Consider the following 16,868-nt stretch of genomic DNA (forward strand, 5'->3'; position numbering starts at 1 on the left):
CCTGGTCCAATCTGAATAGATTTGAAATCTATTCTAATCTTTTTACCATCACAACCCACATGAGCTAACTAGTCCCTTTCAAAACAACATTTGAGGCACTCATACATTTGTAAAAACACAATTCAACAGCTTCCAATTCTGTATAGAAGAGAGAACTCATGACAAGACAAACATAGAATCATAGAACACTAGAACAGGAAGGGACCTCAAGAGGTCATCGAGTACAATTTCCTGCCCTCTTGGCAGGACCAACACCATCTAGATCATCCCCGATAGATGTCTATTTAACCTGCTCTTAAATATCTCCAGTGATGGAGATTTCCCAACTTCCCTAAGTAACTCATTCCAATGTTTAACTACCCTGACAATTAGGAAGTTTTTCCTAATGTCCCTTTCTGCAGTTTAAGCCCATTTTTCCTTGTCCTAACCTCAGAGGCCAAGGAGAACAATTTTTCTCCTTTCTCCTTCTAACCCTCTTTTAGGTACTTGAAAACTGCTATCATGTCTCCTCTAAATCTTCTCTTTTCTAAACTAAACAAGCTCAGTTCTTTCAGTCTTCCCTCATAGCTTATGTTCTCTAGATCTTCAGTCATTCTTGTTGCTCTTTTCTGGACCCTTTCCAATTTCTCCACATCTTTCTTGAAATGTGGTGGCCAGAACTGGACACTCTACTCCATTTGAGGCCTAATGAACGCTGAGTAGAGCGGAAGAATGACTTCTCACGGGCTGCTCACAACAGTCCTGTTAATACATCCCAGAATCACGCTTGCTTTTTTGGCAACAGTAACACACCGTTTACTCATATTTAGCTTGTTGTCCACTATGATCCCTAAGTCCCTTTCCACAGTACTCCCTCCCACACAGTCACTTCCCATTCTGTATATATGAAGCTGATTGTTTCTTCCTACATGGAGTACTTTGCATTTGTCCTTATTAAATTTCATCCTCTTTACCTCAGACCAGTTCTCCAGTTTGTCCAGATCATTCTGAATTATCACCCTATCCTTCAAAGCAGTTGCAACTCCTCCCAGCTTGGTATCCTCTGCAAACATAATAAGCATACTCTCTATGCCAATATCTAAATCATTGATGAAGATATTGAATAGAACTGGTCCCAAAACAGATCCCTGCTGAATCCCACCTGTTATGCCCGTCCAGCATGACTGCAAACCATTAGTGACTACTCTCTGACAACGGTTATCCAGCAGTTATGCACCCACCTTATAGTGGCCCCATCTAAGTTGCATTTGCTTCCTTTATTGATAAGATCATGTGAGACCATGTCAAATGCCTTACTAAAGTCTATACCACACCCACCACGTCTCCCTTATCCACAAGACTTGTTATCCTGTCAAAAAAGGCTATCAGATTGGTCTGACATGATTTGTTTTTACAAATCCATGCTGGCTGTTGCCTATCACCTTATTTTCTTCCAGATGTTTGCAGATGAATTCCTTAATCATTTGCTCCATTATCTTTCCTGGCCCAGAAGTTAAACTGACTGGTCTGTAGTTTCCTGGGTTGTTCTTTTTTTTCCCTTTTTACAAACTGGCACTATGTTTGCCCTTTTCCAGTCTTTTGGAGTCTCTCCCGACTTCCAGGACTTTTCAAAGATGATAGCTAAAGGCTCAGAAACCTCCTCTATCAGCTCCCTAAGTATTCTAGGATGTGTTTCTTTAGGCCCTGGTGACTTGAAGATATCTAATTTTTCTCAGTAATTTTAACTTGTTCTTTATGTATTTTATCCTCAAAACCTACCTCCTTCCCACTAGCATGCATTATGTTGGGCATTTCTGCATCGGCCTTCTTGGTGAAGACAGAAACAAAGAAGTCATTAAGCACCTCTGCCATTTCCAGGTTTCCTGATATTGTTTCTCCCGCCTCACTGAGTAGCGGGCCTACCCTGTCCTTGGTCTTCATCTTGCTTTTAATATATTTATTGAATGACTTCTTGTTACGTTTTACGTCTCTAGCTAATTTGAGCTCTTTCTGTGCCTTGGCTTTTCTGATCTTGCTCCAGCATACACACATTGTTTGCTTACAGACATCTTTTGTACTTTCTCCTACTTTCCACTTTTTATATACTCCTTTTTGATTTTGAGATCATGCAAGATCTCCTGACTAAGCCAAGGAGGTCTTTTACCATACTTTCTAGCTTTCCTAGGCAGTAGTATAGTTTGCTCCTGTGCCCTTACTAATGTCCCTTTGAAAAACTGCTAATTCTCCTCAGCTGTTTTGGCTCCTGATCTTGCTTCCCACGGGACCTTAAATACCAGTTCTGTGAGTCTACTAAAATTTGCTTTCCTGAAATCCATTGTCTCTATTTTGCTGTTCTCCCTTTCACTATTGCTCGGAATCATGAACTCTGCGATGTCATGGTCCCTTTCTCCCAGGCTACCTTCCACGTTCAAATTCTCAACGAGTTCTTCCCTATTTGTTAAAATAAAATCCAGAACTGTTTCCCCGCTAGTAGCTTTTTCCAGCTTCTGAAATAAAAAACTGCTATCCATGCAGTTAATGCAAAACAAAACTTTCGGAGAAAGAAAAGATTGGATTACTCTTATATGTGTTCTAACCTGTATAAACATTTGGTATCTCAGGAACAAAATGGTGTCCAGAAACTGTCACTTCATTAAATGTGCTGCCAATATGCAATGAAGTTCCAATGAAGTTTCTGCAATTTATCTAAAAAAGAAAGTGTTCTCACTTACTCATTTATACTCTATTTAGATGCCTAAATAAAAGATGCCTGATTTTCAAAAATGCTAAGCACCTCAATTGCCATATAAATCAACAAGAGCTTCAGATGTTCTGGATCTCTGAAAATGAGGCCTCTTATTTAAAAATCTAGATGTAAAGTCACATGCCTAACTTCAGGATTTCAGGTTTGGAAATTTACGACTAAGATTTATATAATTAAAACTATACCTCATTTCTTGCTTGCCAGAATTAAGAACCATACATTGATATACACTACACTGTTAAATATCACAGCTTTCATTCTGTCATATTTCTCATAAAATATTAAGCTTATTGTATTATAAGGACAACTGACTAAGAATCCTGGTGTGCTCCTTTAGACAGTTTAAAAGTCCGTTATTGTTAATGGGTTAGCTATCTAGAATGGCTGTAAATGTAGAGTTACACTAACTTCAATGAAACTATTCCAATTCACACCAGCTGAGGATTTGGACCAATACATGTCTGCAAAGAGTATCATGCCCTTCCTCTCAAAGCTGGCTGTTTGTATCTCTGAACTAACATATTAAATATGATTATTTAAATTAGTTCTTCCTATGCCATGAGACAGTGCTTTCAAAACTATAGTTACTTTTATACTACCTGATAGTAATATACTGAATAGATTATTACACACTGGATTTTAGTACAATTTAATTTTAATTTTTTTTTCTGCCATTGAGGTTTTACCACTGAATTTGCTGGCTGTCTTTATGTTTACCAAATATATAGAATCATAACTTTGAGTGGAAGAAAACTGTTGAATGTATGAATTCAGTTTTCTCATGTTCTTCATTGGCTTTTTAAGTATCCGGGCTTCTTCAATATGGTCACATCTTCACAGCCCGCTAGCACAGTGCTACCGTCTGCAGTGCTATGGTAATGACAGTTCACAAAATTGCAAATGGAGGATGATTTGCAAACTTGCATGGCTAATTAGCCTAGCCATGTGAGATTTTGCTGTCGGGTGTGGGGGGGTCCAGCAGTACAGAGGCCGTGTGGACGTGCCTCTGCTGGCTAAGCCCCCTTTGTCGCCAGGCCCTTAGGCACATCCACATGGCCTCTGTATTGCTGGCACCCCCCGCTGACAGCAAAATCTCACGCAGCTATGCTAATTAGCCATGCAAGTTTGCAAAGCATCCTCCATTTGCAATTTTGTGAACTGTCATTAGCACAGTGCTGCTGGCAGAAGTGCTCTGCTAACGGGCCATGTAGATATGGCTTATGAGTAATCGTCCTTTTTATGTGTTAAGCATTCAGGTACATAGCAACAAAACAGCCCCTCAGGGGCCACAATTTAATTAATAAAGAAGTACATACAGAAGCTAGACATATATTGTTAGTTTAAAGGAATACTGTCAAGCATTTTAGGCCTCAAATTTAGATTATCACCCTATGATAGCATGGAGGTTACCCAGTGTACTCCCTTTCAGGTAGGTCTGGCAAACCACATGGACCTTGTAACTATTTCCTTTCCCCCCAAGTTATAAAGAAGTCCAGGCGGACATCTTTATTAAAGAACACACTCCTTTCTGGGAGATTCATTGATTAACAGTAGTCACCAGTAGGACCTTAGCTATATGCAAGGTATTCACCCTCTCTGGTTCAGTCCAACTAGTGTGCTCTAGTTCCTTACTTCTACACTGCTCCAGGAAACAGTCTTTGTTTCAGGAACCTTGAAGCCAGGGTGTATTAATTAGATTATCTGGTGCTTCTTAAGCAAGAGGCCTCTGCTCTCTTTTTTGGAAAGGAGCTCTAGGTTCACTAGCTGCTGAACCTTCACCAGCTTCTTCTTCAGCACATTTCTTTTCCTTTAATGCCCCTTAAGCATAATGGATTTCATCAGGGCCATCTTTCTTGGCTGCAGTTGAGCTGATATCCTCCCTGACACCCTGAGCAAGGCATGGAGAGGCAGATGTGCAGCCCCAGAAGGCATGGACAATGAGACTAAGAGTGCTCCATGCCTTCCCAGGCAGCCTTCAGTGCTGTCCGGAGCATGCCGTGCAGAACTCCAGTGGCAATTTAAGGGGCCCAGGGTTCTGGCTGCTGCAGCTGGCAGCCAAAGGCCATTTTGAATTGCTTGAACCCAGGATGGTTGTCCACTTTGCCAATCACCCTGCCCCTCTTCAGAAGGCCTGCCTGGGAGATCTTTCCTAATATCTGACCTGTTATTAGACTGAGTTAGACTGATGTGCTTCTGCCAGTTCATGCCCAGATGGTTGGGAGAGAGGTAAGCCTTGCTCTGTCCTGTCTGTAAGGCTCCTGGCCTCTGGCCCTTAATGAAACAGTAACAGGATTTCTTCCTGAACATGTCTCACTCCGAGGCTGGCTTCCTCTCTCTCTCAATATCTTCCAGGTTCTTTCAGACTCAAAAAAGATCATGTCATTAAGCAGTGCGGCCATTAAGGGGAAGACTACCCTGTTACACATGCATAATATGCATAAATTCTGACCTATATTGTTTATTAATTTCATCTTAAAGATTCCTGTTTCAAAACATTATAAGAAATCTTATTAATCTTTTAAATACATCAAGACATTTTTCAGGATTTAGTTCACAGTGAGATTCAGTACCCAAATAATTAAATAAATAGTTCACCTTCTCTGCATTACCACCCAGGTATTTTATTAAATGAGGTTGAGGACTATCTGTGCCTCTGAATTGCTGTATTCTCTCCAGAAGTTGTCTCTGTGCATATACCAGCAATGGAGTCACTTGTTCAGCATACCTCTCACTGGAAAAGGCCAAGTAATATTACAAATTAAAAATACTAATGTTTTAAATGAATAATGTAGCTATTTCTCTTTTCATAAGCCCTTAAGTGTTACTTACTGTGTAATTGTGTTAAAATGTATGGCTATGTGTACCAGTGCTTCCCATTTTTTCATCTGGTATAAGAATTCTATAGTTCTAAATACGAGGCCACATATCCATTTTAAGTCAAGCACATTGATATCATCCAGAGGACAGCAAAAATTAAAATTAGAACCACCATCCTCATCAGCAATTCCACCTACACAACTTGGAACACAGAAATCTCCTTCAGGATCAAAAATCTGTAAGTTGGACATAATAGGATATAAGTAACCATTTCAAAAGTTGAGGCTGGTGATTATATTACAATGAACAACTACACTGTTTTAATGTAATTCTTTCTAGATTGATTTTTTTTGTGCCCATATCTCTTTGTTTCTCATTTAGTCTTTTTCCTGATGGATCACTCTGCTCAATTTTATTTTAATCGGTGGTTTGTAAGGGATTCCACATGCTTTGTAAAAGGTGCTAGAACCAATTGAGAAGTTTTTGGAAAGGGCCTGGGGTTTTTTTGACAGAAAATACCAATTTGTTGAAATGAACTATTCACAATGTATCCCATTTTGAACAATTTTAATTAAAAAGTTTCAATATTGTCAACATTTTCTGTTTCATTTCAAAATGAAAAAGTTCAATATTTTGATTTTCATTTTAAATTTTTCCAATTTTCATTTCAATATTTAAAAAAGATTGAATTACTATTTTGGTTTCAATTTTTTTAATTAGAAGATTTAGATGACTCAATCAAAAATAATTTCAGATATCTGGTTTGCAAAATTTTCAAGATTTTGACTTTTCAGAGTGATTTGAAATGGGATTTTTTTCATAATCTTGAAAATTTTCATGGGAGAGAAAACCTATTTCCTACCCAGGTCTTGTGGGCACCACAGAAATCAAATGATCAACATAAAAGGTAAATGTCAAATTGAAACATATAGTAATGAGAGCAGATTTCTTCAGTTTCTGTAGTCTTTTTGACAAGTATCAGAGAGGTAGTCATGTTAGCCTGAACCCACAAAAACAATGAGTTTTGCAAGACCTTAAAGACTAACGGATTTATCTAGGCATAATATTTTGTGGGCAAAAATCCACTTCATTAGATGTAAGTGTTTTTGTCCACAAAATCTTATGCTCAAGTAAAGCTGTTAGTCTTTAGGTGCTACCAGATTCTCCATTGTTCTTATAGTCTTCTTATATACCAAGCTTTTAGAAAGTAAGTTTTAGTCGTACAAGTTAAGAAATATTGTTCTTCTGCACTGGTATTATGGGTAGTAGTTTGACATTACCAAAATCAATCATCAGTGCAAGAAAATAATTTGTCCTGATTCTTTTCTGCATTTTTTCACTCAAAGAACTAAATACAGGGGATATAATATATGAAGAAAAATACATTTACCTTAACAGAATTACTATTTTGTAGTTCTATTATCATATCAAGGATCATATCTGAGGCCAAATAGAATGGAAACCAGATGGTGCTGATAAGAAAATCTCTGGTTATAGGAAATAATCCTTGAAGAGAATGTGCATGTTTGGCAATTGACATCCCTTCTTGAGTATAGTTCCAAAGCTCTCGGCAGGAATTTTGAAGTAATGTCCAATGGCCACCACGATGAGCAAGAACCTAGAAATAATTTTTTCAGAAGGTTTTTATATTTTCAAAGTATAGGTTTGAACAAAAATTCATTCCACTACCTCAAAACTCAGAAATAATCCTTGAAAAGTATGAAGATTTTCTTAAATTGTTCACCCTTTATATGAATTTACTTAATGCATTAATAAAATGATAATCAAGGAAGTGTGGGACTAGAAGGAATACTGAGAGGTTATTTAGCACAGTTCTGTTCATTCAAAGCAGTAATATGTAATAACTACACCATTCCTGACAGATGTTGTTCTTAAAAAATGATGGAGATCCCACAACTTCCCCAGGAAAATTGTTCTAGTATTTATGTAGCTTGAAAGATAAGTTTTTGCTAATATAGAATATAAACCTCCTTTACTCCAATTTAAGCCCATTTCTTTTTGTCTTACTCTCTGAAAATAAGAACAATTTTTCTTCCTCATACTTGTAGAATCCTTTTAAGTTCTTGAAAATTGCGGCATCACCCTGCAATATTTTATTTTCAAAACTAAACAAATCCATTTCTTTCAATATTCCGTCATAAGTCATGTTTTCTAGAACTTAATTTTTGTTGTTGTCTTCTGGACTTTCTCGAAATTGTCCACATCTTTCCGGGAATATGGCACAAAGAACTGGGCCCAATACTCTATCTAAGGCCTTATCAGAACTATAATTTGTAATTATATAGAACCTTTCTTTCATTTCAGGTTCTTAATCTACTTTGAAAAAAATCGGTAAATTTAGCCTCACAATATAATACAAAAACAAAGTGAGTCACATTATCAGTGATGGAAAAAACACCATGACCCTTGGCAGGAGTGATGAAAAAAATGCTTCCTAATATAAAATTCCCAGGTACACATTTATAACAAATTAGCAATTTCAGATACAGTGGGCTGAATTCTGTCCTTGAAATCTCACTGAAATCACCAACATCTTAATGGGGTTTGTCACATTTTCATTTGCTGACTCAGACTGAGGGTTTGTCCACATGGGAAATATTAAGAGAAACCAATTAAAACTGATGTTCATGTGCATAAGTCAAAACACACTACACCTTAGGTATGGATGTTCTCATTCAGTGGTAAAGTGGCGTTACTTTGCTGTAGCTTTATCAATCTAGAGTTATTTTTGTATGCATTGGCTTCACACTAGTTGATTCTTTTTAAGCCTCCTGACTATTCCTAGGTAGACAAGCACCTCATTTAATACCAGAAAACAGAAAACAGAAGGTAATGATTTTATCATTATCAACAGATTCCTCCCAGTGATGCCTATTACAAAATTTACGTTGACTTCAGTTGCAGTAGGATTGAGCCCAAGTGTACTAGACTTGAACCAATTAAAGAAATTCTTTATATGCCAGGATATTACTTTTATGTTCCTCTTGAAAGACTTGATGTATTCCAAGTCAGAACTTTTTACAAAGCTACAAAAATGATTTTTACTGTTTTTACTCTGTTTTAGCTTTAAAGAGTCAACAGCACCAGGAGAGTGAGCTGGACTCTATTTTGCTATCTTCACGAGGATTATTAACTAAAATCCACTTGCAAATATATTTCAGTCTTTACTTTTTGCGATATCAGATTCAAAAAGAACATTCCTTGAACTTTCTGATCACTAGTTTAATTTACAGGGCTAACAGAGGAAATACAATTATAAATTGAGTATACAGTAGAACCCTGAGATATGTGCACTCGACTCACGCATGTCTCAGGTAATCACAACTTTGAGTGACAGGGAGCTGGCACCTGGCTCCAGACTGCCAAGCACCAGCTGCTTGCCACTCAGAGGAGCGGGGAAACTGACCAGCTCCTGTGCTGATCAGTTTCCCAGCTCTTGTCAGGGTGGCAGCACAGAGTCAGGTTGCTGCCCCCATAGTAGTGGGGAAACTGACCAGCCACAGCAGTGCTGGTCAGTTTCCCCTCTCCTGTGAGCAGAGGGCAGCCCAGAGCCAGTTTCCCAGTTCCTTTGACTAGCAGAGAGCTGGGAGGTAGGAGGCAGCCTGGCTCCTGACTCCCGCCCATGGTTCCTGGCTCCTTCCAACTTGCACTAAATTTGAGGAACACAACCTTCACATAACTCAGGAATCTACTGTATGTAAAATTATAAATTGAGTGCATTTGATATGGTAATCACTGAGACACAATAAATACAGAAAGCCCAAAATGCTGCTTTCAAAATATAATCCCATCTTCATGAGGAAGATTTAATCTGTGCATTTCTATCTTTCAGACATACAGATAATATCGTAGGGCACATATTTTACAGGTGACCAGTAAAGGTTTTATTAAGTATTGTTATGGATGTTTTAAACGTTTGTAATATTATCAATGGTTGCAGTAGGAAAAGGCCATATGAACTAAGACTTGGCAGATAAAGGAAGAAGATATATGAAAAAATATTATATTTTAAAATGTACCTGACACTTACAGTGCTAGATCTACACATATTGTACTAAAGATACATGTTCCTGAACATTTTAAAAAATGTTTGCAAAAGCTCTGTGTGCTAATAATATTCAGAGCTATCTACTACTTCTCTCTGTCACATTTTTAAGTGAGAGTTGAAGTGAGATGAAAGAGAAGATCACTAGGAGGTCCCAAAATAGCTACAATTGAAATAGATTTCGAAACATCAAGATCAATCACTTACTCACCATGATCCTCATCTCTTCTAACAAAGTAACGGTAAATATAAACAAATAAGTCTAGCAATACATTAAGGAAGGATTTAGAAAATATGATAAGAGAAAATTATGAAAAAAACCATGAAAGATGCAGTATTTATGGTAAGTATGATGAAGTGTGTATACAGTAAAAGCACAGTTATCCAGCATTCGGATAGCTAGCACATTTGGTTAACTGGTCTGGCCAGCTGGGGCTGCTGGCCATGGGCCGGTGTCCCAGCTGGGGCCAGCTGCAGAGGGGCTAGTGTCCCAGTCAAGGTTGGGCGTTGCAGGGCTGGTGTCCTGCTGCTGTGGAGCCAGCTGTCTAATGCTTGGCGTCGGGGTGGGAGGTATAGCAGCACCAGTTGCCCATTGCTCAGGTTTTTGGGGGAGGAGACTGGAGCTGGGCTTTCTGACAGCCCAGCTCTAATGACCAGCATATATTATTATCTGGTATCCCTTGTTCTCCAGGGATACCAGATAATAAAGCTTGTACTGTATGTGATTTACAGTATTTGAACATTTTATCTCAATGAAAATCACTTGTTTTTGCCCATTTAAATGTTTTTGAGGTAGTGTCATATTTTAAAAAATGAAATAACATAAAACAGTAATATATTATTCAAAAGTGCATGTTACCACTGCTCTTCTTAAATGCAGAAAGGTTTTTGTGAAATGCTCCTGCAAAATGGCATTAGATGTTCGTTCATGTTCTTTGGAGGAAACAGTAAAGGATGACTCTGTATCATTTGTCATATGAGTTCGAGGAGTATCTGCTCCACTGAATTTAATACTGTGCTCAGAAGATTTATCGGCATCTTAAAATACAGAGATAATTGGTTAAAAATAAGATAGAATTCTTAAAAAAAATACATCACTAGACTTAAGATATTAAAGCTGCAATTAATTTTTCAAAAGTAAGGAAATGCCACAGCTAACATCATCTTTAAAAGTATTTTTATTTTTATAAATAGTTATTTTATAAATATGCTATATTTATATCATATATATATTTTCTCATATATGTTTTCTCTTAAGTGGAGGCCAAAGAAGAGATGGGAAAATTGGTTGAACCAAAATAATGTGCATAACATTTTGTCCATCTTCCAAACTAAATCAGAACCTCTTCTATTAAGCAATCTTCCTCCCTGAAGCTATGCAGTTTTAAGGGGATGTGGTCATTCAGCACGCTCTCCGAAATCCCACTTGTGGCAAAGCCCTCTTTGGAGGGACTGAATCACACGCTCTTTTTGTGACAATGCTTCTTGTAGGTAAAAATTTCTTAGCTTTGTAATGAGACAAGGAAGATGAGGAAGTATCTTTCATGGGACCCACTTCTGTTGCTGAAAGATACCAGCTTTCAGACTTATACAGACATCTTTTTCAGTCTGGGAAAGGTACATTTCCAAGACCTGCTCTTTTTCAGGTACCTCTCCAAGCTCTTTAGAAGAGCTCAAAAGCTTCTCTCTTCTATCAGTAGAAGTTAGTCCAGTTAAAGATACTACCTCACCCTACTTTTCACTCTAGCCAACATGAATACAACACCACTGCAATTAGCTCTTTAGAGGGAGATGTCCTTCACAGGGAAGTACGGGGCATGGTAACGAGCCACATCAGCAGATGCTAATGAGGTGCTGCCATGAATATGCAATTCCTCCTTAGCATAATGCCAGACGCGTGCAGTTCGAAAGTGCCGCTTTCGAATCACGTGCCACACATGTAGATGGGGGAGCCTTTCGAACAGACCCCCTAGACTTCAAAAGCCCTTCTTCCTATTTGGTTTTAGGCCCCTGTCTACAAGGGTGGCGCATGATTCGAAAGCAGCACTTTTGAACCCCATGTGGCCAGCATTGTGCATGGCAGTGCCTTGTTAGCATCTGCCAACGTGGCTTGTTATCATGCCCCTTCTGAAAGGAAGAGGCTAGTGTAGACGTAGCCAATATCTAGTAGCCTTTGAGCTACAGGTAAGTCTTATTCCAAATGCTTCTTTCAGGTTAAAGTGAAGCTTCTCTAGTACTTGAGCTCTAGATAAAAATATGCATGTCCAGAATATTAGATCACAGAAATATAAATGACTGTGGGGTTTCATAAATTCACTGTTTCCAGCTAGCTGCTGCAGAGCAGTACTGCAGGAGCACTGACATCTAGTTACTCGTACTTCTTAACACGGACATGTGTTACTTAAGGAGGCAAGTTACACAATCAAGTGTTTAAACAATGAGGAGTTCTGAGGCACTTGAAAGACTAACACATCTATTTGGGCAAAAGTTTGTGGAGTGGAGCCCAGTGTTCCCTGTAAGCTGAGCTCATGGGCAGCCACCAAGGGAACATTCAGGTGCCACCCAGCTGACTGGCAGAGTGCCCTTGGCTGCCTACAGCCTGCAACATGTGTTTCTATTAGTGGTGCACATCTGCACATACATTGGTGCACATAACAAAATTTATTCTGTCCATGGATGGAAAAAAATAGAGGGAACATTGCTGGAGCCCACTCTGTTAGATTCAAGAAGTGGAAATTTCAGTATGACTGGGATATATACACAGGCCAAGATCAGATCTTTACACTACTATGCGGAGGACCAATACTAATAAGGCCAATTAAATCAAGATGGATGTGGCCCACTCCTGAAGGGGTAAAATTACTTTTTGTAGTGAGCTAGACATTCCCAGTATGATAGTGTCAAGTGAATGCCAGCTCTGCAGTTTCATGATACAGTCTATTTTTCAAGAACTGCAAATGTGAGACTATCAGACTGGAAACATTTTATCACACAATGGCTGCATCTACACTTACAACAAACTTAGAAATGGCCATGCTAATGCCCATATCGAAGAACACTAATGAGAATACTTCAAAAGTGCTGCGGTTTGCTCATCCATGGCTCATCTACACGGGGGTCATTTTCGTAAGGACCCTGCCAATATCAAAATCCCCTTATTCCTATCAGCTGAATAGCATGGCCGATTTGAAGATTCTTGTAAGTGCAGACATGGCCAATATGTAATTAGACTGTGGAACTCACTGCCAGAGGATGGCACTAAAACCAAAAATTTTGCAATTCAAAGACGGACTGGACATGTAAATGGATAGTGAGGATATCCAGAGTTTTAACAGTCAAAGTAAAAAAAAAAATAGAAGGCAGATAAGAACTGCTTTAGGGCTTAAGACAAATCTTTAACAATGAGAATTTTAAGATGACACTAAGGGAAAGATTATCTTAGATTGATCTCTGTGGGGCTTCTTTCAACTTCCCTGAAACATCTGTTGGTGACCAGTATGGCAATTGCAATGTTCTTACATATTTCCTTCTTACCTTCTGTTAGTCACAACATTACCAAAAATTCTCCATAGCAACATCAGCCCCTGAGGAAGGGTACAGAACTGCTATTAACATCCAATATCAAGAAAAGTTTCTGTTTATAGTATGAAGGGAGGGAAAGCCAAGAGACCTTTACCGGTCTTCCCCAAATGGAGGTATAAATGACTTGCCCATGGTCACACAATGAGCCAGTGATGGAACTTGGAGTAGAATCAAGAGTCTCCCAGTCCTACTCTAACCTCGCCTTCTTCACACAGTGTAAGAGCTGTGTGCGTAAGAGCTGGTTTGTAATGCTGACAATGTAAAATAAGGTATTGGGGAAAGCTAGGTTAAATAGATTTAGTCTGTTCACACATTCATAACAGTTACCAATTATTTTTCTGGTACTTCCTGATTGTGTTCTTTTAATCAGCAAGTGACTCAGTGTTCCTACATTGTCATCAGTTCCTGCTCTTACAACTATGATGCCAGAGTTATTTAATGAGAATATTTCTGGGTCCAGAATATCATAACTGGAGAGAGAAAAGAAATACAAATAATTTTAGAAAATTTAGATACTGTATTAAAAAAGACTTCCAAACATATATTTATAATAGTAATTTCACCCTCACTGAATTTTGATTATCCTTCAATTACTTTTATAAGTGTTAAATAATAAATTATGGTCAGAAGTTTTAAATAAAAAAAGTGCTCTAGAGCACATTTCCAAAACTTTAAAAGGACACAGGAATAGTGCTTTGCTGGCCTAACAAAACAAAAATAACGTCGTAACAACCCAAAACAGTAAAGGGTCACTGTTGTGCAATGAAAGATTAGCTTTATTTTTGTGCATAGAGGTTACAAATAATTTCACGCAGCCTCAGCGGGGAGCTACTCTTGTGAACAAATCGACCAAGGAATTTTAATTAAAAACACAAGCACTAACATTAATAATACAGTCAATGTTTTAAGTATTAAAGTACATTATACCTGTTCCAATGTTGTAAAGTGCAAACTCCAATGTTATACTGCTCTTCCAGCTTCTTTTTAAATAAACTGAAGTGAGCAATTGCCAGATAAATATTCATCTGTGACTTCCATGGCATCTCCTCAAGACATACCTGATGGAACCTTTGTCGTTTCAAGAAGTTACTAACAAGTGGATTCAGTAGTACCACCAGTGTGTGAAAAGCTACTTTTTCTATATCTTTTCTTTGTTTCCTAAATAAAAACAGTTAACGATTTTATGCATTAGTAGAACAGATATTGTGCCTTTAAAAGCTATGATGGAGAAAAAATTATTATGAGTACACAACAGAATAATCCCATTACATATATATCAACAGACTTTTACTGACTCACAAGCAATTAAACAATTCTATAGAAAGGACATCTGCAGCAGTGATTTTACTAAACCAAGACAGGGTGTATCTTCCTTTTTGAAATGGATTTAAGTTTATAGGTAGTCTAAAACAAGCAGGTCAAATCCTGCTACTCCTTCATTTATTACTGATTTCCAAGGGAATTTTCCCTGCATAATGACTGATGAAGTCGGTTCTATGTTGTACTTTGTCATTTAAATAAGACATTGCAGAAATTCTGTAAGAAAAAGGGTAACTAGAAGGTTCTCTATAACCTTTATGACTGATAATATAATATTCAGCCTTCTACTGCTATGATCTGAATCCACCATATAGAAATGGTCACATATAGATTATGGGTTTCTACAGCAGTTTTAAAAGTGCACGGCTGAGTCTCGCTATAGGTCATCAGTGAGCTGGGGAAGAGATTAAAAGGAAATTAATTTTTAATTTAGTATTCGGGCACTCATATTTGCAGGAACACATAAAAAACTACAGAAGATGTATGCTGGCATGAGATTTTTATCAAGCCACATTTTCTTGACTGATTTCACACCTGGAATCCACAACTGACCCAGTATTTTGTATCTGCACAGGCAATCACCATTACCAGAAATTGAAGGTCTTCAGAGCCCAACACTTGCTCATCTTGAAACGCTAGAGCTGTGTCTACATGTGCACGTAGTTTTGAAAATAAGGCCTTCTTTCGAAAGATTACAGGAAGCATCTACATGTACACCGTGTTCTTTCGAAAGGAAATCAGAGGAACACAGATCAGACTTTGAAAGCTAGAGCCTGATCCTCTATTTCAAAATTCTCTTTCGTAAGAAAGTACATGTAGATGCTCCACGGCCCACTCTTTCAAAAAAGAAGTCTGCCATGGCGCCAGCCAGCTGGAGGGCAGAGATGCCCTGGCCCACAGCAGCGGGGCTCTACAACCCTTGCATCCAGCTGCTCTTAAAGCCACACAGACCCAGAAACCCCATGGCAGAAAGCTGAGACTGGGTGAGCAGCAAAAGCATGAGCTGCTCACAGCCACCCCAGACCACCGGGAACAAGATGGCCAGTACTTGTCTGCCTCTGGAGCCCCAGGGCCCTCACTCAGAGCCCCCACAGGGCTCCCAGGAACCAGTCCCAGAGAAAAAAAAAAGGCCTCTTCCTGGATGGAGCCCAAGCTCCAAGACCTCCTAGGGCTATGGAAAGAGGAGGAGATCCTCTGGGAGATAGGGATGAAGCAACAGAATGCTGCAGCCTTTGCCCACCTGGTTCAGGGATTCATGACCCTTGGCCACCCACAACAGACCCCAGACCAAGTCTGAAACAAAGTTAAAGAGCTCTGGAAGGGCTACATCCAGGTCCAGGATGAGGCCAGACAGTCAGGGGCAGGGCCCTCCACCTGCCCCTACTATAGGGAGCTCCGCTCCATCTTGGGGCCCTGGGAGAGCTTCCCACCACCAGTGGTCCTGGAAACCATCACAGACCAGTCTGAGCCAGAGGCCCTGGAGGAGCCAGGACCAGGCAACCTGAGCTGGGGCTGGACACCTCCCTGGAATGGTCGAGAGAGACGGCGACCTTGTCATCCTCTCACAGACCTCCAGCTGGGCAACAGGGAGCTGGGAGTCACCACAGATCATCCAGGAACCCCTGGTAAGTCCATGGCAGGGCATGCACCCCAGCTGGCAGGGCAGGGGTAACACAGCTGCCAGTGGACCACACACAGGCCTGGTGGTGCAGGGCCAGTCATCCTGGCTGACCATGGCCCCTGGCAAATCCATTATGCCCACCGGCAACAGCCAGCACTTGGCCCCATGGACAGCTTTGTGCACTACATGCACAGTGAAACATAGGCAGGGTCAGGCCACACCTGGGGACAGTCCCACCTGGACAGGGAACCCCTGTGCACCCCCAATACCACACGGATGCCGTGCCCATCCTGTCCCCAGAGGGGTGGGGAGTGGGGGGCATCGGCCTCAGGGGGCACGGCCCAGCGTCCCGATTGGTGACTGTAACGCCGTCCTTCTCTCCTTTCAGCTGCACCAGTTGAGGGCCCGCAGGGTTCCATGCCATTGGTGGTCCCAGAGAGTCCCCCAGAGGTGGCAGAGAGGGGCCAGGCACCTCCAGCAGTACCAGCATGCCGGGCCTGCAGCCAGAGACCACAGGGGCAGCTGGGAACGGCACTGCCAGCCTCTGCCAGATCTGGCAGAGGGAGGGCTGGGACTAACTGCTGTCCCACCTGGAGGGCATACATGGGACCCTCCAGGAGCACATGGCCAACGTGGCATGCCTCCTAGCACACTGTGCTGCCCTCCCCACCCCCCACCAAGCCCACCACTGCCACCCTGCTTCCCCTCAACTGAGCCCT

General features: G+C 40.2%; 1 protein-coding gene across 1 annotated transcript in view; it reads right to left on the reverse strand.

Annotated features, from left to right (window-relative positions):
* CFAP54 (cilia and flagella associated protein 54) overlaps positions 1 to 16,868 on the reverse strand; it is a 315,059-nt gene that overhangs the window by 135,264 nt on the left and 162,927 nt on the right. The window contains exons 34-40 of the mRNA XM_074983979.1: positions 14,136 to 14,366; positions 13,536 to 13,678; positions 10,486 to 10,664; positions 6,951 to 7,178; positions 5,573 to 5,796; positions 5,339 to 5,474; positions 2,577 to 2,685 (exon numbers count right to left, since the gene is read on the reverse strand). Coding sequence (XP_074840080.1) covers positions 2,577 to 2,685; positions 5,339 to 5,474; positions 5,573 to 5,796; positions 6,951 to 7,178; positions 10,486 to 10,664; positions 13,536 to 13,678; positions 14,136 to 14,366 — 1,250 coding nt within the window. The remainder of the gene's footprint in view (positions 1 to 2,576; positions 2,686 to 5,338; positions 5,475 to 5,572; positions 5,797 to 6,950; positions 7,179 to 10,485; positions 10,665 to 13,535; positions 13,679 to 14,135; positions 14,367 to 16,868) is intronic.

Source organism: Carettochelys insculpta, chromosome 1 (genome assembly GCF_033958435.1).
Source record: "Carettochelys insculpta isolate YL-2023 chromosome 1, ASM3395843v1, whole genome shotgun sequence".
Classification (NCBI taxonomy): Eukaryota; Metazoa; Chordata; order Testudines; family Carettochelyidae; genus Carettochelys; species Carettochelys insculpta.